The 21,182-nt window shown below is 50.6% G+C and overlaps 1 protein-coding gene and 1 long non-coding RNA gene across 3 annotated transcripts in view; one reads left to right on the top strand and one right to left on the bottom strand.

Annotated features, from left to right (window-relative positions):
- Positions 1–1,752, bottom strand: part of CREB3L1 (cAMP responsive element binding protein 3 like 1) — a 55,013-nt gene extending 53,261 nt beyond the window's left edge. For both annotated transcript variants that reach the window (XM_035262509.3, XM_002755213.6), the window contains exon 1: positions 1,202–1,752. In XM_035262509.3, coding sequence (XP_035118400.2) covers positions 1,202–1,303 — 102 coding nt within the window. In that variant the 5' untranslated portion in view covers positions 1,304–1,752. The remainder of the gene's footprint in view (positions 1–1,201) is intronic.
- A 7,150-nt stretch (positions 1,753–8,902) lies between these two features.
- Positions 8,903–14,889, top strand: LOC118145497 (uncharacterized). Its single transcript, XR_008474780.2, has 3 exons — positions 8,903–9,021; positions 10,615–10,724; positions 14,757–14,889. It is a non-coding gene; the product is annotated as an uncharacterized LOC118145497 (long non-coding RNA).
- Positions 14,890–21,182: the final 6,293 nt, after the last annotated feature.

The raw sequence follows: 21,182 nt of genomic DNA, 5'->3' as shown, positions 1-21,182 counted from the left end.
TCCTCTAAGGACTTGGCTCTTGCCTGGCCCAGTTTATGTTAGTCCTGGGAGGTAGAGGTGGAGGTCAGGTAAAGACTCTCGTGCTTGATCACAGGGTGAGTGAAAGAGAGAGAGAGAGAGAGAGAGAGAGAGAGAGAGAGAGAGAGAGAGAGAGAGAGAGAGAGAGAGTGTATACAGGCATGCACACTCAACTGGTGGCTCACTGAAGAGGGGGCTCCCACTAGATTCCCCAAACAATCCACATTTCATCTGGGCAGGCCCTTCTGAACCCAAATATTTTCTCCCATTCTAATCCCATACCCTTCCCCCATCAAGGCCTTAGGGCTGAGCCTGAGAGAGGGAGGGAGGGAAGAAGAGAGAGAAGCCACGTTTCCTTAGAAAGGGAGGGGAAGAGTGAGAAGAGAGAGGCAAGCCCACAGTCGGACCTAGTCAAGAAGACAGGGAGAGGGAGACAGAAAGTCAGCCAGACTCCAGGAACAGAGGGACAGAGCAGAAGTCTAGAGGTAGATGGAGAGAAAGGGCTCCCTCCTCCTGAGCCATCTCCCTTGCTGCCTTGACCGCCTCCTCCCAACCCCCAGCCTCAGGTCCCTCCCTGGGGGGTCTCTGGGCCTGATTTTCTTCGGCGGCCAGGGCAGCACCCTGAAGTTTCTGGGCCTGGCTGAGAACCCAGGTCTGGCTCTCATCCCCAGGGGCGTCGGGTCTCAGGCACTCTGAACCCTCCCCGGTGCGCCCCCCAGCGGAGATCCAGCCTAAGAGCCACCTAAGCCCCAAGGGGGGCGCAGGAAAGGGCGCTGCCACTTTACACCCAGTCTGGGGTGGGTTGGGGTCGGCTAGAAGACATGGGAGGGGGGCGGGATTGGTGTCTCTTGAGCTCAGATCCGAGGATCGGACGGTCGCCGATGCCTTGATGGCCCCTTCCCCCTAGAAGGTGGAGGCCAATGTATGCAAGGATTGAGCCCCAGGAGGGTCGCGCACTGGCCCAAGCTCCGAGGCTCAGGTCAGGCGGGGGTCCAAGGGAGTTGTCGAGGGACCTACTCGCCAAATCTCGGAGTTCCAAGCACAGGTCGCTCCGGGAGATCCTGCGCTGAACTACCTCCACCGCTCCTGCCCAGTAATGTGTAGTCGGCCCTTCTAGGGGTCCAGGCGCGTAGCGAAGAGGGGTGCCGAGGGGTGGAACCGGAACGGAGACCCTTCATCTTACCTCATTGTTGAGGAAGTCCGACTCGTTCAGATCCCCCAAGTCCAGGAAGCTGGATCCGGGGAACAGCCTGTCGGCCGGGAAGGGTTCCAAGACGGCGTCCATCGCGGCCGGCTCCCGGGACCCCCTTCGACTGGGCTTCCCTCACTCCAGGGCGGCGGCGCGCCCAGTCCAGAGCTCCTGCCTGAGCGCTGGCAAGCGGGCGGGGGGCAGGTCCGGGGCGAAACCCCGGGGGAGGGGCGGGCGGAGGCGGCGCGGCCCTGGGTGGGGGGCGCGGGGGGCGCGGGGGCCTTAGGCAGCGGCTAGGAGCGGGCTGGGCTCAGGGGCCCCGGGCGCACCGTGGGCATTTAGCCGACTCCACCTCCCCCTGCTCCTCCCGGGGCACAGCTGGCTTCCATGGGGAGCCCAGGGGTGGGGCTGAGGGCTTGAGGAGCCCCCCGGACAGGGTGGGAGCCGGGGCGGGGGAGCTAAGCGCTCCCCCAAGACTGGGTGGCTGCCGGCCGCTCCGCTGTCTCTGCGTCTTCCTCTGCACGGCTTCTGTCACTTTCCTCTCTGTGAAACCGGGAACCCCTGGCTGGCTAGCCCAGCTGGCCAAGGCGCCACGCCTCCACATCAATATTCACAATAATTTAATATTAATGAGAGGAGGGCGTGGTTCGGGGAATCCTCGCTCCCTTTTTAAAGAGACATCTGCAACTTCGTCTTAGCAATCTCCTCTGAATGCTCAAGGTGGGGGCTTAAAGCAACAGTAGTTCTGGAACAACGGCATTTTGTTAAGGCCTCACCAACCACTGTCTCATAAATTGCTGAGGGAGCTATTTCCATTCTTCCAGCCTTATGCTAAAGCCTGCACCAAACCCAGTCAGGGAATTCGGTTTCACGGTCCCCTCAACAGATGTCCCCTCAACGGGGGAGATTTTCAGTTTGTTTGTTTTTTTTTTAAATACGGAATTTTGCTCTTTTTGCCCATGCTGGAGTGCAATGGCACCATCTCGGCTCACTGCAACCTTTGCCTCCCAGGTTCAAGCAATTCTCGTGCCTCAGCCTCCCAAGTACCTGGGATTACAGGCACGCTCCACCACACCTGGCTAATTTTTGTATTTTTAGTAGAGACGGGGTTTCACAATGTTGTTCAGGCTGGTCTTGAACTCCCGACCTCAGGTGATCCACCTGCCTTGGCCTCCCAAAGTGAAGGGATTACAGTTGTGAGCCACGGTGCCCAGCTGATTTTCAGCTTTTAACTCTCATTTTTCATCTCATATGTTTCTTACTCTAGGAAGCCTTCCTTGAACCCCCAGGCTGGAGCAGTTACCACCAGTATACACCCACAGGACATCATGTGCTCACCTCCACTGTTTCCAGTCTAATGTGGTATTGTGTTTGTTTGCTCACATTGTGTCTGTGACCACACTGAGCTGTGAGACTACTCAGGGCAAGGACTGTCCCCAGCTCCCCTGTGTGTGAAAGGGCTGGGTGAACAGCCATAGATAGGCGAGGAGAAGCTCCTCGATTGTCAAGTCCCACCCACCTCAATGGTTCTGAAGAGCAGGAAGTTGGAGAACAGTGGTTCTGGAATCTGAATGAGCCAAGGTGCTGGCTGGCTGCACACTTTGCAGTCACCAGACACTCCCAGGGCCCCTGGATCCTTCACCTAAGTGGCTTGCTCCTGCCTACAAACTTAATCTCTTGAAAGGGCTGATAACAGTTGCCAAGCACCTGAACAAATGGAGCAGGTTCAGCAAGGCCTCCCTCAGACGGCTGGGCACACTGTTTCCTGCCCAGAAGTCATTAATAGGATTAAGTGTGTCCTCCCTGTCCAGGGCATTTAATTAGCTCAGGAACCAAAAGGCCTTTAAGAAGTAGAGATGTCATTGCAGCTAAGCCATGGATGTCACCAAAATTACTCTCAGCACCAGGTGGGAGAAGGGTTCATACCGAGGCTGAAACAGCAGTTGTTTGCTCACCTGGCAGGCGGGCAGGCACGTGGCTTTTCTCCACCTTATGATCTGGTGGACATAGTTCTGGAGAGTGAAGTTCTGACCTTCCAGGCTGTCATATGACTGTTAGCTGCCAGGCCTCCTGGAGAATTTGCTCCTGAGAAGGTAGGATTATAACCCATGTCCTGGGGAGCAGTTCACCAGCCTTGCAACTCCTAGAAGGAAGGCTGGGCCAAAAAAAAATCAATTCACTTTCACAACAGTGGCGGGTAGAATTGGGGTGCTGGGACCATGGGTGTCTTCCCCAAATGTGTCACATCTGGCCAAATAGGCACCATTCAAACAGTGAGATGTGGCAGGTCCTTCTCAGGGCTAGGGGAGGGGTCTCCGGTGGGGTGAACAAGCCGTGGTCATGAGTGAGCTCCAGCAGCAGGTGTCTGGAGTCCTGGCTACTGAGCTAGAGTCCCTGCAGGCCCACAGGAGGAGCAAAAGTGCCCCCCTGCCTGAGGTTGGTTGGAAATTGTGCCCGCGTTCCTCCCAGCCTTCTCTGTAATTAGAGACACAGGTACCATTTAAGTGATTGGGGAAGATTATACAGTTTTAGATAAGTAGGATTAGAGTGTCCTCTCTTTCCTTATTCTTACCCAGGTGAACATCCCAGGAAACCATTGAAAATAATCTTGGGGAGACATTCTGGTTCCGGCAGCTTCTAAAGAGTCTGAGAGGCAGGATCTCCCAAGAGAAATCCTGGGGAAAGTGGTGGCAGAGGGAGGAGGGAGACCAAGCAAGGTAGAGCCAGGCATGCAGAGGAGTGTGATCATTTTCTTTCTGGAATGAAGAGGATGGCAAAGTCCAGCAGAGATGTGGATGACAGCAATTTTATTCACACATTCTACAAGCATTATTGAGTACCTGCTGTGAATGGTTCCCAGAGCAGGCACTGGAGACATGGCGGTGATTAAGAACTTAGATCTGACGGGCACGGTGGCTCACGCCTGTAATCCCAGCACTTCGGGAGGCCTAGGCGGGTGGATCACGAGGTCAAGAGATCGAGACCATCCTGGTCAACATGGTGAAACCCCGTCTCTACTAAAAATATAAAAATCAGCTGGGCGTGGTGGCGCGTGCCTGTAATCCCAGCTACTCGGGAGGCTGAGGCAGGAGAATTGCCTGAACCCAGGAGGCGGAGGTTGCGGTGAGCCGAGATCGCGCCATTGCACTCCAGCCTGGGTAACAAGAGCGAAACTCAGTCTCAAAAAAAAAAAAAAAAAAAAAAAAGAACTTAGATCCCAGAGTAAATGTGGGTGCACAGGCGTGGGTGAGTGGGTGGAGAAAAGTATGGGTAAAAAAAATGTTAAGAAGATGATTAAAAATAAAATAGTGTGATGTGACCCTGTGGGTATGGAAAGCCTCTCTGAACAGGCCATGTGTGAACTGAGAACTGAATCAACAACTGGGGTCATTTATGGGGCAAAATGCAGGGAAAAGCATTCTAGGCAGAGGGAATAGCAAGTAGAAGAGAAGGAGGAGGAAAGCCTGACTGGGCAGAGCAGGCAGTGGTGCAGGAGTGAGATGCCCTACACATACCCTGCACTTATGGCCACACTGAAGCCCAGGCTCTATTTTGTGCCAGGACTGGAAAGAACTGTGCCCACCTGATGCCTTCTGTAGGGTGTGGTCAGCCACACATCCCTTCTTTCTTGTCTATTAAAGATTTTCCAGGAAAGGAAATGAGATGGCGTACTGGGTCGTAAATGCATTCTGACCCAGCAGGGAGAGTTTGCTCCCTCCCGACCCATTCCTGGGTCTAGTGCCACAACCCGGCCCCCCCACCCAGCCCCCTCCTGTACATCTGAAGGAGTCAGGGGATGAAAGCCAAGGCTGACTCTGCAAACACCACCTCCACAGGCCCAAATACTGCAGGTCACGTAAAGCAGTCACAGCAGCCCCTTCTGTGAGGGACTCAGGAACACCCAGCTGCTGCTCTCCAGGAGCTGTTCCAACTGCGAAGCAAAAGCTTCATGCACAAAGACATCCCAACACAGTCAATGACGCACAAAAGAAAGAGGACAGAGAAAAGCTTCTTGCCTGTTGCAGATATGAAGATCAGGCAGAAAGAGACTCCTGCCAGGCTGAGCTGTGAGCAGAATGTGTGCATGTGTGCGTGCGTGTGTGTGCATGTGCACGTGTGTGCGTGTGCATGTGTGTGTGTGTAGAATCACTGCCCTTCACTAGGTCTCAGTTTCCATAGCTATAAAATGGGTGAGCTATAAAATTGATCTCCAAGGATCTTCCAATATGCCCTTTCCAGGACAGGGCCTGGGGAACAGGGGTAGGGGTTGGGGGAGAGTGAAGGGCCTCCCTGCTCAGGAGGCCTGGCACTTTGATTTTCCAAGCTTCTGCCCAGAGCCTCCCAGAGAGTACAAGGCGGGTGTTTACACTCGGCAGGCAGGCCCTGGGTGGCGGTAATAAGGTCACCCAAAGTAAACCTGTCTTGTTTGCTGGTTGTAAAGAGAAAAATGCTTTGGCACACTCTAACAGGAACTTCTGAGAAATGAAAACATATTCATCCTGGAGATTAGACTGACTTCCGGGGTGCAGACGGAGCCCTTTGTTTTCTCGCAGCTCCCAAAAATGGGCTGCATGGCTGCTTTCCCTGTGCCCCCCACCGGGGCTGGACATCGAGCCTGGGGTGGCATTCTGCCAGGAGGCAGGGTGGGCTTCAGGCCCGCAGCTTCCACTCAGCTTAAGGCTCTCCTTTCCACACCTTTGGCCTATGAGCCCTTCCCACCCCACCCTGAACCATAAAAATACCGGACGTTTATTAGTACTTGCTTTATGCCAGGCACTAAACACTTTATATTGTCTTGTTTAATTCTTGGAACAAACTTGTGAGATAAGTATTGTCTTCCACTGATTCTGAGATGCACATTTCTTCGCACGTTTTAACATCTCGGAAGTCAGAATGTATCTTATGATTGATGTTATGTCATGGTTTAATGGATGATGCTCTTTTCCTTCCTAATGTACATAACATAATGGTGCATCATGTAATTGATGACACCTTAGAATCGACATGATATTATCATCTCCAATCTGTAGATGAGAAAACCAAGGCTCAGAGTTGATATGACTTGCCTCTTCTTTGTTTTACAGAAAACCCAGGCCTGGGGCCATTGGAGGCTTGCCTTAGGTTGCCCGGCCTTATGAGGCAGAGATAGGACTAAAACCAGGGCCTCCTGGCTCTGCACCCAGGACCCTTTCCACTCACCCCAGATGAACTGAATTTACTCACTGGGGAGAGGCAGGAGCTGAAGGGAGGGCCTTCCTCCAGGGCCTTCCAAAGCAGCGAGTGAATCACCAACCACCCTGCCTTGGAGAAAGGCCTTAAGATAGATTTTTTTTCCTCTTTAAATTCTCTGAAGACTGAAGTTCCTTAAGAACTAAGAAAACACTTGCCTCCCTTCTAACTCCTTTTCCTGGTAATTATTTTTGCTTCTTTTTCCCTGAATTTCTGCTCTGCCGTCCCATCTTTGGACTGGAAGCAGGCCCACCCCTTGGCCCTCTGTCTGCCTGCCATCTGGGAAACAGCTCCACCCGCTTCCTGCTTTGCTCTCCTCCTGGTCTCAAGTCACCTTTCTCCCCTCCAGCCTGAATCACCTGCTCCAGCTTCACTTCTAGACATCTCTAGAATGCAGCCACCTGGCTCCCTAACCGGAAGACAGGCTCTCAGGCGTACCACCACGCCCTCCATCTCCCTCGCTCTCAAAGTCTAGCGTAATGGGAGAGAAACCAGCAAAGCCGCTTATTTCCTCCCCTTGAGTCCTCATACTCTTGGGGACACTCCCCTGCAAATCCTGCCCCACCTAAGGCTGGCAGAGCTGGAACTATGGGGCTAAGAGAAAGGGCAGGGGCACAGAAAGTTGGAGGCCTGATTCTGCCTACCACCTCCTGCTCTTGCCAAGCCCTTATCCCCCCAGTGCCCCGCCCCCCACCCAAGGCTGAAGTAGCTTGTCCCCAGGCGGCAGGGAGGCAGCATCAGGCGTTTAAATCAAAGGCTTTGCTAAATGCATCCAGTCACCCTGCAGTTCACTGGGGACTGGTAACTGTCAAGGTTAAGCCAGGGCCTCAGATTCTTCCCTGAAAAATGAGGGTCTTAGCTTGGTGTCTGAAATTCCATCCTCCCAGCTCTGAAATTCGAAGATTCTGACTCCCTCTGCCCAGAAAGCAAATACGGCCTTTGTGTGTGAGGAGTCTGAGTGTTCCCTGGGCAGTGATTGGCTGGGAGCTAGGTGTGCATACCACCCCCTCTCCCTGAGGATGTCTGGAGGTGTGAATTGAAGTGTGGGGCTTCTACCATTTGCACAACTGTATGCCGGCACTCACACCTAGGGGCGGGCCTCTGCCTCTCTGTGCACGTCCATGCCAGCGCGTGTGGCTGCAAATCTGGTTTCCATCTTCTCCCAGTAGGCAGCAAGGCTGGGGGAGACTGAGTGGAATATTAATTGTGCTCTTGCACGTGGCCCAGCTCCATGAATGTGGTGGTCGAAGGGAGCAGCCTGCAGCTATGCGGGGAATGAGGGAGAAGCCACAGGAGCGGGGCTCCCTGGGGGTTAAAGCCACGCTGGGAGGAGGCAGAGGCTGAGCTCCAGAAGGGTGGGTGGCAGTGGGAGGGGGAGAGCTTCTGAGGACAAGGATCTGGGGACAGCAGGGAAGACGCCAGCTAGGTTGAGGGGGATTCCCACGTTTGCTTAACTCAGGTGTTCGATAAATATTTGCTGAATGATTGAAGAGCTGAATCCTCATATGCCTGTAAGATCTACAGATACCCCTTCCGTGAGCGCAGACAGAGTAGGAGGAAGGATGGAAATGTGCACATATTAAGCACCTACAGCCACTTTAGCTGGCACTGTCAAGCATTTCATTTTATTTCAGACTCACAAAGACCCTGGGAGATAGTATTACCCCCACGCAGGGAGGGGCCCACTACACACATATCCTCTACCTCCACCTGCCATCTGGCCCCTTTAGGAAGGCCCGGGGAAGCAAAGCTGGCTGCTTCTGAGCGGCAGTCTTATTTTTAACTTAATGGACACTCTAGGTTTTGTAAGTCATTGCTTTACCTTCTTTGCTTGGGCTGTGAGGAAGCTCAGAGATCAATTTGCTGAGGTCCTCTTGCAATAGAGTCTTGTGGAGGATCATTTCGGCTGCGTCCTGCCTTCCTCTTCCGTTTGCTCCCCTTCCTCCATGTCTCTTTCCTCTATCAGCAGCATCGAATGCCATGGTCTGTAGGTTTCTCAAATGCCTTTAGAAGGGAGACAGAAATACATACATAGTTTTGCCTTTATAGGTGAAGCGAGTGAGATTCAGAGAGGTTATGTTGTTTGTCCAAGGTTACACAGCTATTAAACCAGAGTATTGGAAATTAGATCTGGCCTCTGCCTTCATCTTTCTGCTGCATCAGACTCTGGGATTGGATAAATTGCATAGTATCCAGGGGGTTTTCCAGAGAGTAGGGAGGAGGCGAAGGCCTTTGCAGACTCAGCCTTTACCTCCCACCGGCGCTTCACCCAGGCTCCTCTTTTTGAGGAGTGGGTCTAGGTGGGAGCTTCCATCCTTTATCATGCACAGAGTGGGGGCCAGCCTCAGGGACCAGCCCCAGCCTCTGTGGCTGAGCAGAACAAACAGAAACCCAGCAGGCTCGGCCTTGGCAATCACTGGTTAAAGCAAATATATATTCCAGGTGCTCTGAGGAACATTTTGGGAGCCTCCAGAACTGAAGGGTGAACCAACTTTCTGGAGAAAAATGAATGGATGCAGGCCCAGAGGAGCCACATTTTTTCCTCGTCTCTATGGCAAGCAAGCACCAAGTATCCGCAGATCAAAGTAAGGGGCCCCAAGGGTGTGTATTCTGCAACCCAATCCGTCCAGCTGTCCCTTCAGACCAGCCCGGCAGGATTCTCTCTCTTCTGGAATGAAGACTTAGGGTTTCCTGGGGAGGCTTTACTTGTACTCCTTGGAGAATTTTTTTTAGAGACGTAATCTCATAATCTTGCTGTTGCCCATGCTGGAGGCAGTAGTGACATCTCAGCTCACTGCAACCTCCACCTCCTGGGTTCAAGTGATTCTCCTGCCTCAGCCTCCTGAGTAACTGGGATTACAGGGGTGCACTACCACGTCTAATTTTTATATTTTTAGTAGAGACGAGGTTTCACTATGTTGGCCAGGCTGGTTTTGAACTTCTGGCCTCAAGTGATCTGCCTGCCTTGGCCTCCCAAAGTTCTGGGATTACAGGTGTGAGTCACCGTGCTCAGTTAAATTTATTTCTTGTAGGAGCTGGTATCACACACATACCCCACAAGCCTGGGGACTTCCAGGGAAGACACAGAGAATGAGTGTCATCTAGAGTAAAAGGGAGGGTTGTTGTTTTGAGGGCTGCAGCTGGAAGCAGCTCCGAGAATGACAATCTCTGACGACCCACGGGAGACTGGTTGAGAGACACAGAGCCAGTGACAAAAGACTCTGCTCCTTCGGGGATGTCCAGATGTGCCCCAGGGTCTTCAATGTGGGATGCCTTCAAATACCAGCATGCATGGCTTGGGAAAGAAACAATCACAAAAATATACAGTGATTTTCACAAACCTCCATTTATTGGGTCTTGCTGCTTTTCAATGCTCTGCCAGTTTGCAATGCATATCTCAATCTTCTGAATCAATAGATCTCCTCTAACCCAAAATGACAAAGACCAACAATCCAATTAAAATGCTGGCAAAGAATATGAACGGCAAACCTTGTATATTTATACCATATGGCATTGATCAAGTCCCAGGATCTATGCTAAACACATCCTATGAGTTTTCTCTCTCTTTCTCTCTCTCTTTTTGAATTTTTATCGGTGCCAAGAAGAGTTTTCTCATTTACACCTTACCATGGCCCTTGGAGACAGGCACCAGGATTACTCTGTTTTATTAAAGCCCAGAGAGATGAACTAAGTTGCCTGAGATCACACAGTGACTTGGTCTGATTTCATAGTCCATGATCTGGAGGCAGGAGTTGAGTTGGCAGCACTGCTTACTGGAACCCCGGGTCTCAGGAAAACCTGGTGGGAATGAGTGAGGGAAAATGACAGAGGGATAGCCGGCTGAGGTAGAATCACATTACCCAGCAACTTGCGAAGAATCCAAGAATCCTCAGTCTTAGGTAGAAGTTTATGTGTGTGTCTTTTCAATTTCTTGAACAGATCATGTATTCAGATGAGTTAAAACATTAAAAAAGAATGCAACAAATGTAATCCTTTCATCTCTGCGTCCTATATCCTAACCACTAAGTTCCCACCCTTTAACCAACACATGATCAATGTTATTACTTTCTTGGGCACCGTTCTATGGTGTGTGTGTGTGTGTGTGTGTGTGTGTGTGTGTGTGTATGCATATAGCTATTTTTCACTCTCTCTCTCTGTTTCATTTTTGTTTTTTTAAGAGACAAGGTATTTCTCTGTCGTCCAGGCTGGAGTGCAGGACGCGATTACAGCTTACGGCAGCCTCAGGGACTCAAGCAATCCTTCTGCTTCAGCCTCTTGAGCACTACAGGTGTGCCCAGCTAATTTTCAAATTTTTTGTACACACAGGGTCTCGATATGCTCTGACAACAGAGCAATAGTGCATCCCCCCCAACAAATAAAAAAAATTTAAAAATAAACAACAAAAGAGTATTCGGCAAAGGCTGGTTGGATGATAGATTGGCTGGCGTTGAGGAAGTCTGAAACCATGGCTCACCTGTACTGGTGTTCGTGGTGGAGGTGAGAATGGCGCACTTTAGGCACAGGACTGGATGCTATGCCCAGCTGAAACCCTGGCATTCGGGCCCAACCAGGAAAGGGTTAAGTTTGCTGGAGTTTTGTATATGAAATGGTACCAGGAAAAAAAAAAGTGCAGACTAGCAATTGAGTGCAGGCTGGTCTCGAGCCCCTGGCCCCAACTGATTCTCCTGCCTTGCCTCCCAAAGTGCTCAGATGATCACGCATGTGCCACAATACCAGGACTCTCTGTCTCTTTTTAAATCGATAAGTATTATACACACTGTTCTGCATCTCCCCACCCTTAATCTATTTTGAAGATCGTCCTGTATTAGCACATAGAGAACTTCCTCATTCATTTTCTTTTAAATAGCTGCATAGCCGCCCATTGTATGAATGTACCATCATTTATTTACCTGTCCCCATCGAAGGGACAATTGGATTGTTTCTGGTTTTTTACTATAACAAACAGTGCTGCAAGGACAGACTTGTTTAAGTACTACATGGAGGATAAATTCTCAGAAGTAGGATTGCTGGGTCCAAGAGAACGTGCATTTGTAATGTTGGTAGGTATTCTCAAATATCTTGTACCAATGTATACTCCCATCAGGAATATACGACCCTGCTGATTGTTCTATAGTCTCTCAAAGAAAGGATATTATCAAACTTATGGAATTTTCGAATCTGATCAATAAGAAATGGTTTCCGGTGTATTTTATTTATTTATTTTTTGGAGACAAGGTCTTGCTCTGTCTCCCAGGCTGGAGTGCAGTAGCACAGTTATAGCTCACTGCAGCCTCGAACTCCTGGGCTCAGCAATCCTCCCACATCAGCTATATGAGTAGCTGGGACTACAGGCATGTGCCACTACGCCTAGAAAATTTGTTATTATTATTTGTAGAGATGGGGTCTCACTATGTTGCTCAGGCTGGTCTCAACTTCTGGCCTCAAGTGATCCTCCTGCCTCAGCCTCCTAAAGTGTCGGGATTACAGGTGTGAGCCACTGAGCTCAGCCTCCAGTAAATTTTAAATTTGCATTTATCTTGAGTAGGATTGAGCATCTTTTTAGATGTGTTAGGACAATTTATGCGTCCTCTTCTGTAGCCTGGGCACATCCCTTGACCTTTAAAAATTGGTGGTTGGTCTTATTGATTACTGGAAGCTAAACTTTATATGTTAGAGATACTGCTTTGTGATTTGCAAAGGAAGTGGGGCCACAGTTTGCATCCTCCCTGGGAAGGTTTGTAGAGGTGGATTCTCCCTCACTTCTCTCACCATCTCATGCAAGCCTTGCGGTCTATTCAAAGAGCGTTTATTGGCCAGGAATGGTGGCTCACGCCTGTAATCCCAGCACTTTGGGAGGCCAAGGCGGGTGGATCATCTGAGGTTAGGAGTTCCAGACCAGCCTGACCAATATGGTAAAACCCTATCTTTACTAAAAATACAAAAATTAGCCAGGTGTGGTGGTGTGCGCTGTAATTCCAGCTACTTGGGAGCCTGAGACAGGAGAATTGCTTGAATCCGGGAGGTGGAGGTTGCAGTGAGCCAAGATTGCACCACTGCACTCCAGCCTGGGCAACAGAGCAAGACTCCATTCCCCCCCAAAAAATAAAAAAAATTAAAAAATAAACAACCAAGAGCATTTATTGTGCACCTCTTGTGTGCCAGGATTAGTGCTGAGGCCCCTGAGACCAGAGGTGAATAGATAAAGCCCTCCGGCTGCTTGCAATCTAGTGGAGGAGCCAGATCTGTAATGAGGCAGGTATAGTACAGTGTGAGATAAACTGGTAATTCACGGATTCAGAATGGATGTTCCAGGAGCACTGGGGAGGAGGCAATAGCCTCTGCCTGTCGCAATAGCTCTGACATAGTCTCCACCTGGGGGCTGCCTTTGCCCACCTCCCTTGTCTCTGTGGGTTCAGCCCTCAGGCCCTGATTGCAGAAAAGCTCTGTTCCAGGAAGATATCTCCCTTGGAACGTATTTACTGAGCGCTTACCACACGCCCATCCTCTCTGCCCCCATATTGTGTACTCTGCCTCCACCCGGCTTCCTTCCCTGCCCTGTGCTGGTCCTCAGCAGCTTCCACTTTCCCTTCCATTGCCTGCCACCTGTTTCGAGTGTGCATTCCCCCACTGCTCAGAGGGATCGTCAGCTCCTTGCTAACAGGAAGGGAGACTTTCCCTTGGGTCCCCTCCCCTTGGCGCTTGGCATCTGGTGGCATTCGGCAAAGGCTGGTTGGATGATGGATTGGCTGGCGTTGAGGAAGTCTGAAACCATGGCTCACCTGTACTGGGGTGTTTGTGGTGGAGGTGAGAATGGCGCACTTTAGGCATAGGAATGGATGCTATGCCCAGCTGAAACTCTGGCATCTGGGCCCAACCAGGAAAGGGTTAAGTTTGCTGGAGTTTTGTATATGAAATGGCACCAGGAAAATAAAAAAATGCAGACTAGCAATTGAGCCCTGTCTCATCCTGGTTCAAATGACATTGTCTGCGCTTCCCCAGCCTTGCCTCCTGCACTAATTACAGACCTTCCCTGGGGAGGAAGACTGGGGCCAGGAGGTCCTCATTACAGGCTCCCTTGCTGGAGAGAGCAAACCCCAATGACCAAACCAAGTCTCTTGAAGAGAGGCCCAGGGCTTCCTATCCTGAGCTCCCTGCTGCCTCCTGGCTGGGAAAGGGTTAAGAAGCTGGCATGGAATGAAGCCCTGCATCCAGATTTAATCACAAGGAGCACCCCCTATGCTAAGGTGTCCTCCTGGCTCCCCTTGCCAAGGACTGGGCCCCCTTCTTTTCTCTTGCCCCCCAAGATGGCCATTGCCAGGGCTGTGTAGGGGCCTCCCCGCTGTGGTCGCCTGCTGGCCGCCTCTCCCTGTGGCCTTGTGGAGACTGAGCCTTCTTTAATCTTCCATTTATCCTGAGGCCTCACCCCTCTGAGATTGTCTTTGATGTGGGGCCTGCTCTGGGGGGAAATCATGGGTTTCTGAGGCCTGGGCTGGGCTCTGCCCACTACCCCTAGCCCAGGCAGGTCCCAGAGAGAGGTCTCCCACCATCAGGGCCAGACCCAGAGGGTGACCTTGGCAGTCCAGATAAAAGTTTGAGGCCCTGCTGTTCAGGCAGATGGAGGGGCTGCTGCCCACACCCCAAAGTGGAGCCGAAGTCTCAGGAATAAGAACATTATTATTATTATTTGAGACAGAGTCTCGCTGTGTTGCCCAGGCTGGAGTGCAGTGGTGTTAGCTCACTGCAATCTCCACTTCCCAGGTTCAAGTGATTCCCTTGCCTCAGCCTCCCAAGTAGCTGGGACTACAGGTGTGCACCACCTCGCCCGGCTAATTTTTTGTATTTAGTAGAGATGGGGTTTCACCATGCTGGCTAGGATGGTCTCGATCTTCTGACCTCGTGATCCACCCGCCACAGCCTCCCAAAGTGCTGGGATTACAGGTGTGAGCCACTGCGCCCAGCCCAAGAGGTTTATTATTATCACAAATTACACCAGTCTCCCCCATGAGCTGGTGAGCACCAAAACAACAGGAAGAACAATGACAATAATAGCAGCCACCATTACTGCATGCCAGTGAAGCTCCTGCGCCAGGCAAGGCATCCTCTATGTATGACATCATTTAATTCTTTTTTTTAATATAAGTTTTTTTTTTTTTTTCAGATGGAAGCTCACTCTCTTGCCCAGGCTGGAGTGCAGTGGTGTGATCTTGGCTCACTGCAACCTCCACCCCCCAGGTTCAAGTGATTCTCCTGCCTCAGCCTCCCAAGTAGCTGGGATTGCAGGGCCTGCTGCCGCGTCTGGTTAATTTTTGTATTTTTACAGGGTTTTGCCATGTTGGCCAGGCTAGCCTCGAACTCCTGATCTCAAGTGATTCACCTGCCTCGGCCTCCCAAAGTGGTGTGATTTCAGGGATGAGCCACTGCTCCGAGCCAACATCATTTAATTCTACGTAGCTGTATGTATCATTTCAAAGGGGAGGAAAGTGAGGGTCATTGACTTATTTGTATAACAAATATTTATTGAGCTCCTCCTATGTGCCAGGCACTGTTCTAGGCACAGAGGAGTAAACAAAATGGTGTATCTGTACCCTTAGGTACTAGTGGGAGAGTCATTAACAAATGTCAAATACAGGTAGTATCGGGTTGTATAATATAGAGACAGTGCTTTGAAGAAAAGTACAGTTGATAGTGACAGGGCCACTGTTTTGGATGCCATGGTTAGGGATGGGCTTTTTTTTTTTTCCTTCCTTGAGTCAGGGTCTCACTCTGTTGCCCAGGCTGGAGTGTAGTAACACGATCACAGCTCACTGCAGCCTCAACCTCCTGGGCTCAAGCAATTCTCACACCTCAGCCTCCTGAATAGCAGACTATAGGCATGTGCTACTGTGCCTGGGTTTTTGTTTTTTTTGAGAGGGAGTTTCTCGCTCTGTTGCCCAGGCTGCAGTGCAGTGGTGCAATCTTGGCTTACTGCAAACTCTGCCTTCTGGCTTTAAGTGATTCTCATGCCTCAGCCTCCCAAGTAGCTGGGACTACAGGCATGGGCCACCATGCCCAGCTAATTTTTGTATTTTTACTAGAGACAGGGTTTTGCCATGTTGGCCAGGCTGGTCTCAAACTCCTGACCTCAAGTGATCTGCCTGTCTTGGCTTCTAAAGTGCTGACATTACAGGTGTGAGCCACCATCTCTGTCTGGCCCATGCCTGGCTAATTTTTGTATTTTTTGTAGAGACGGGGTTTCACCATATTGCCCAGGCTGGTCTCGAACTCCTGGGCTCAAGCCATCTGCCCACCTTGGTCTCCCAAGTGCTGGGACTACAGGCATGAGCCTCTCTCTGGCCAGGGATGGCCTCTGTGAGAAGCTGGAGACCTGAGTGTCAGGAAGAAGTGAGCTATGTGTCCATCTGGAGAAGGAAAAAGAAGGGCCTCCCTCCCTCCCTCCCTCCCTCCCTCCCTCCTTCCCTCCTTCCCTCCTTCCCTCCTTCCCTCCTTCCCTCCTTCCCTCCTTCCCTCCTTCCTTCCTTCCTTCCTTCCTTCCTTCCTTCGAGTTTCACTCTTCTCACCAAGGCTGGAGTGCAGTGGAGCAATCTTGGCTCACTGCAACCTCCGCCTCCCAAGTTCAAGTGATTCTCCTGCCTCAGTTTCCCAAGTAGCTGGGATTACAGGCGTGCACCACCATGCCTGGCCCTCCTGTCTGGGCTTCAGTTTCCTCTTCTATAAATGGCTATAAATGGAGTTTTTGTTTTCATTCATTCATTCACAGTCATCTCTTGTGAATGTGACGGCACACATGTATGTTCTAGGGGTACGGATATTTGAATCAATGCTACCCTCAAGAAGCTGAAAGTGTCACAGGCATGGACTGTAATTTTTTTTTTTAGAGACAGGGTCTTTTTTTTTAGACCCAGGCCAGGATGCAGTGGTACAGTCATGGCTCACTTGAACTCCTGGGTTCAAGCGATCCTCCCGCCTCAGCCTCCTGAGCAGCTGGGACTATCGGCCTGTACCAACATGCCTGGCTAATTTAAAAAATTTTTTGCATTAAAATTTTTTCTGTATTTGCTATGTGGTTCAGGCTTATCTTGAACTCCTGGCCTCAGGCAATTCTCCAGCTTCTGAAAGTGTTGAGATTACAGGCGTGAGCCACTGCACCCGGCCATAAATATCTTTATAGAAAGTACCAAAATGGCTCTGAGGGGGCAGTGATCTACTCTGCTCTCAAGGAGAGGACAAGAAAATTTCACAGTATAGAGGGATCTTGATGTGGTCTTGAAGGATAAGCAGGTGTTTTCTAGCTGGACAAAAAGAAAAAGGGCATTCTGCGTAAAGGAAAGAACATGGCAAAAATCCTGGAGGTATGGCAGAGCCTGGCACTTTGGAGATGCTGCTAATGGTTGGATGTGGCCGAAACTTAACAAGGATGGGGGTGTAGGGAGATACAGGGCTGGAGAGGGTAGCCAGGGGCTAGATGGTCAGGGCCCTTAGGCACTCTAAGAAATCCTACAAGTTATCCTGAAGGCAAATGGGAGCCACTGTTCGATTTGTTTTTTTTTGAAACAGAGTCTTACTCTGTTGCCCAGGCTGGAGTGCAGTGGTGCAATTTCAGCTCACTGCAACCTCCACCTCCCAGGTTCAATCCATCCTGCCTCAGCCTCCCGAGCAGCTGGGATTACAGGCCAGCACCACCACGCCCAGCTAATTCCTGCATTAGTTTCACTATGTTGGCCATGCTGATCTCGAACTCCTGGCCTCCAGTGATTCGCCTGCCTTGGCCTCCCAAAGTGCTGGGATTACAGGTGTGAGCCACTGTGCCTGGCCCCACTGTTTGATTCTAAGGAGGATAATGACATGATCAGATGCATTTTAGATCAACCACTCTGCTGTGGTGTGGACAGCAGACTGGGGGTGAGCAAGACCAGCCTGTGGAGTTCTGAGGCTGTTGCTGTTCTCCAGGCAGGATATGATGTAGCCTGAACTGAAGTTAACAATGGTAAACAGTTATCCGGCGCTGACCAGGTGCCAGCCAGGCTCTGCACTAAACACTTGCAGATAGTATCACATTTCATCCTCAGAGCTACCCAGTGAGTGGTGCTGTCATTATTATCACACCTGTATTACAGAGAGGGGAATGGAGGCTCAGCCACATAGCAGATAAGTGGAAGAAGGAGGACTTAAATCCACCTGCCCTGCCTTCAGCACCCACTGGCCTACCCACTGTAGTACTCTGCCAAATAATGAAGGCAGTGGGTGGAGACAAGGGCCTGGAGTCCCATGCTGGTTAGGAAGTGGGCCCACCAGGATACTGGAGCCAGGAAGGGGAAGAAATCAGAGGCTTTAGCTCAGTCAATGGGATCAACAGTGAATCCAGGCAAACCAGTAGGTTTTATGGCCCCTATACCTAAAGTCTAGGATTCTGGGACAGTGTCCAAGCCATGGAAGAGGATTCCAGTGTGTCACTGTCACTGTTACTGTGGGCCTCCCCACGGGGGGAAAGGGAGCATGCCCATAAGTATAGGCCATGTGAGAGCATTTTTGTGGCCTTCGTTGTCTTTCTGGGACCCTCCTGCTCTCAGAGGGCTGACTGGTTTCCCTAAAGACATTCCTATTGTGTCACATTGCTGGGTGGTCAGCTCAGTATGGGCCAACTCAGGGCCACGCCTTGACCTTCACTTGCTGAGGTTGGGCTGGGGTACCCCATTTCCTTGGGCTCTGAAGACTCATAGAGGCAGAGTCCTCTGCGTCTGGCCTTTGAGCCAAAACTGAGAAAATGGAACCCGCTCCCTATTAAGTGGCTTCCACCCAACAGTGTGGATTCTGTTTGTGTGTTCCAGCCTGAGTGACAGTTTGCGATGCTGGCCTCCCCGGCTGGCCCCGTGAGTTTTTCCAGGCTCTGTGGTGGGCTGGGTCCGCTGACGTCAGGAGGCCCAGGGGCTGTGCCTCTCACTGCCGACGCACCTGCTGATTCACGCCGTGGCCTCCACCTGCAGCTTTGCGTTGCCCTCCGCAGGTTGGGGCATTGGTTTTCTTTCTTAACAAATAAAGCTGAACCTGACTCACAACTCAAGAGAGGCTGCAGCTTGTTCAGAGCCATCAGCATTACCATGGCAACCGCACCGTCCATGAGCACTTGAAAATATCATTAGCAACAGTGACCCTGCATCCTCCCTCTTGCCTCACAGCAGCCTCAGGCCTCCATAGCTCCCTGGCTCTTGGAGTTCAGCCCAGGCATAGGCTCTCCCCAAAGCAGGAGGTTGGAAGCATAAACCTGAAGTTCTTACTCATCCTCCTCTTACCCGCCTGCCACCTGCACATCCTTCTGGAAGGAGCTGAGAAAATCCCTTTCATTTTGGGGCAGGCACTAGGAATAGACATTAAGCTGACATTTTGGAGCCCCCCCCCCACCTTTTTTAGAGCTGGATCTGACTCTATTTCCCAGGCTGGAGTGCAGTGGCATGATCTTGGCTCACTGCAATCTCTGCCTCCCGGTTCAAGTGATTTCTCTGCCTCAGCCTCTTGAGTAGCTGGGAGTACAGGTGTGTGCCATCATGCCCAGCTAATTTTTGTATTTTTAGTAGAGATTGCGGGGGGGCTTACCATATTGCCTAGGATGGTCTCAAACTCCTGACCTAAAGTGATCTGCTTGCCTAGGCCTCCCAAAATGCTGGGATTATAGGTGTGAGCCACCGTGCCTGGCCAGAGCCCCCAAATTAACAATTTCATATTTATTTATTTATTTAGAGGCAGGTTCTGTTGCCAAGGCTGGAGTGCAGTGTCACAATCACAACTCACTTTAACCTCAACCTCCTGGGCTCAAGCAATCCTCCTACCTCAGCCTTCTGAGAAGCTGGAACTACGGATGCATGCCACCACTCTCAGCTAATTTTTAAATTATTTTTCTGTAGAGACAAGGTTTTGTCACCTTGCCCAGGCTGTCACAAACCCCTGGGCTCAAGTGATCCTCCTGCCTCAGCCTCTCAGTGTGTTGGGATTACTGCACCCGGCCATGATTCCTTTCCTTCCTTTCCTTTTTCCTCTCCCCTCCCCTCCCCTTCCCTCCCCTCTCCTCCCCTCTCCTCTCCTTTCCTTTCGACAGAATCTGGCACTGTTGCTCAGGCTGGAGTGCCGTAGCCCCATCTCAGCTCTCTGCCACCAGGGATCTGCAACTTCTTCCACCAGGGTTCGAGTAATTCTCCTGCCTACCAGAGTAACTGGACTACAGGTGTGAACCACCACACCCGGCTAATTTTTGTATTTTTAGTAGAGATGAAATTTCTCCATGTTCGCCAGGCTGGTCTCGAACTCCTGACCTCAAGTGATCTGCCTGCCTCTGCCTTCCAAAGTGCTAGGATTACAGACATAAGCCACCTCGACCGGCCATGATTTCTAAAATTGTGTTTTAGATACAGATGCAGAGATAATAAGGCCTAGAGTTAAAACATATGTGAGGATGCTCATAATAAAAAAATACTAATAAGCATTTATTGAATACCCACCACCATAAGTCAGGCAGTGTACAAGTTGCTTCACATACCTTGTTTCCAGTCCTCTGCTGTAATTACTCACCTAGAGGCAAACTTAATTAACACATAATTTTAATTAATTTAATAATAATATCTGGCATATATTGAGTGCCAGAACTCTGCTACACTCTTTAACATTTAATTTCACATGTGAAGCACTATGATTATCTTCATTTTACAGATGAGGAGACTGAGGTTTACAGAGGAGAACTAATGTGCCTGAGGTCATTCAGTTACCGAAGGATGGAGCTGCAATTTGGGGGTCAGGTCTGTCTGACAGGTGTTCCCATTATTTTGTAATCACCTAAGGGTTTTTTGTTTGTTTTTCAGAGGAAGTCTCACTCTGTTGCCCAGGCTGGAGTGCAGTGGCACGATCTCAGCTTACTGCAACCTCTGCTTTCCAGGTTCAAGAGATTCTCCTGCTTCAGCTTCATGAGTAGCTAAGACTACAGGTGTGTGCCACCACGCTCAGCTAATTTTTTGTATTTTTATTAGAGACGGTGTTTTACCATGTTAGCCAGGATCGTCTCGATCTCATGACCTCGTGATCCATCCGCCTCGGCCCCCCGAAGCCGATGGATTACAGATGTGAGCCACAGCACATGGCTCTAGCCTAAGGTTTAATTGAGGTTCAAATTATCTACTGGGCAGATGGAGACTCCAGGTTTGCCTAGTTTAGGAGGTTTCTTCCAGGGGCTTTGAGTGATATTTCTCCCCCAGAATGGTCCATCCCTGATCACCCTCATCAGAATCACCTGGGGAGAGTGACAGTCTAGGCACACCATCACCTATCGTATCAGATTTTTGGATGTGGGCCCCGGGATTCTGCATTTCAGGCAACTCACCAGGTTGAACTCTAATGTTTGAGAATTTAGAGTTAGCTGCTCTCCTGAAGAGCAGGGACCATGTAAGAGCAGGGACCACGACTTCTCTGAGACTTCCCCAGGGCCAGGCACATAGGCTACAGGCTCAAAAGCATTTGTTGAACCTGAATAAAGAATGAATGGGGCCAGATGCGGTGGCTCAGCCTGTAATCCCAGCACTTTGGGAGGCCGAGGTGGGCGGATCACGAGGTCAGGTGATGGAGACAATCCTGGCCAACATGGTGAAACCCGGTCTCTACTAGAGATACAAAAATTAGCTGGGTGTGGTGGTGCATGCCTGTAATCCCAGCTACTTGGGAGGCTGAGGCAGGAGAATCACTTGATTCCAGGAGGTGGAGGTTGCAGTGA

Source organism: Callithrix jacchus, chromosome 10 (genome assembly GCF_049354715.1).
Source record: "Callithrix jacchus isolate 240 chromosome 10, calJac240_pri, whole genome shotgun sequence".
NCBI lineage: Eukaryota > Metazoa > Chordata > Mammalia > Primates > Cebidae > Callithrix > Callithrix jacchus.
Note: the sequence above shows the minus strand (reverse complement) of the source record. Positions and strands in the feature narration are given on the sequence as shown.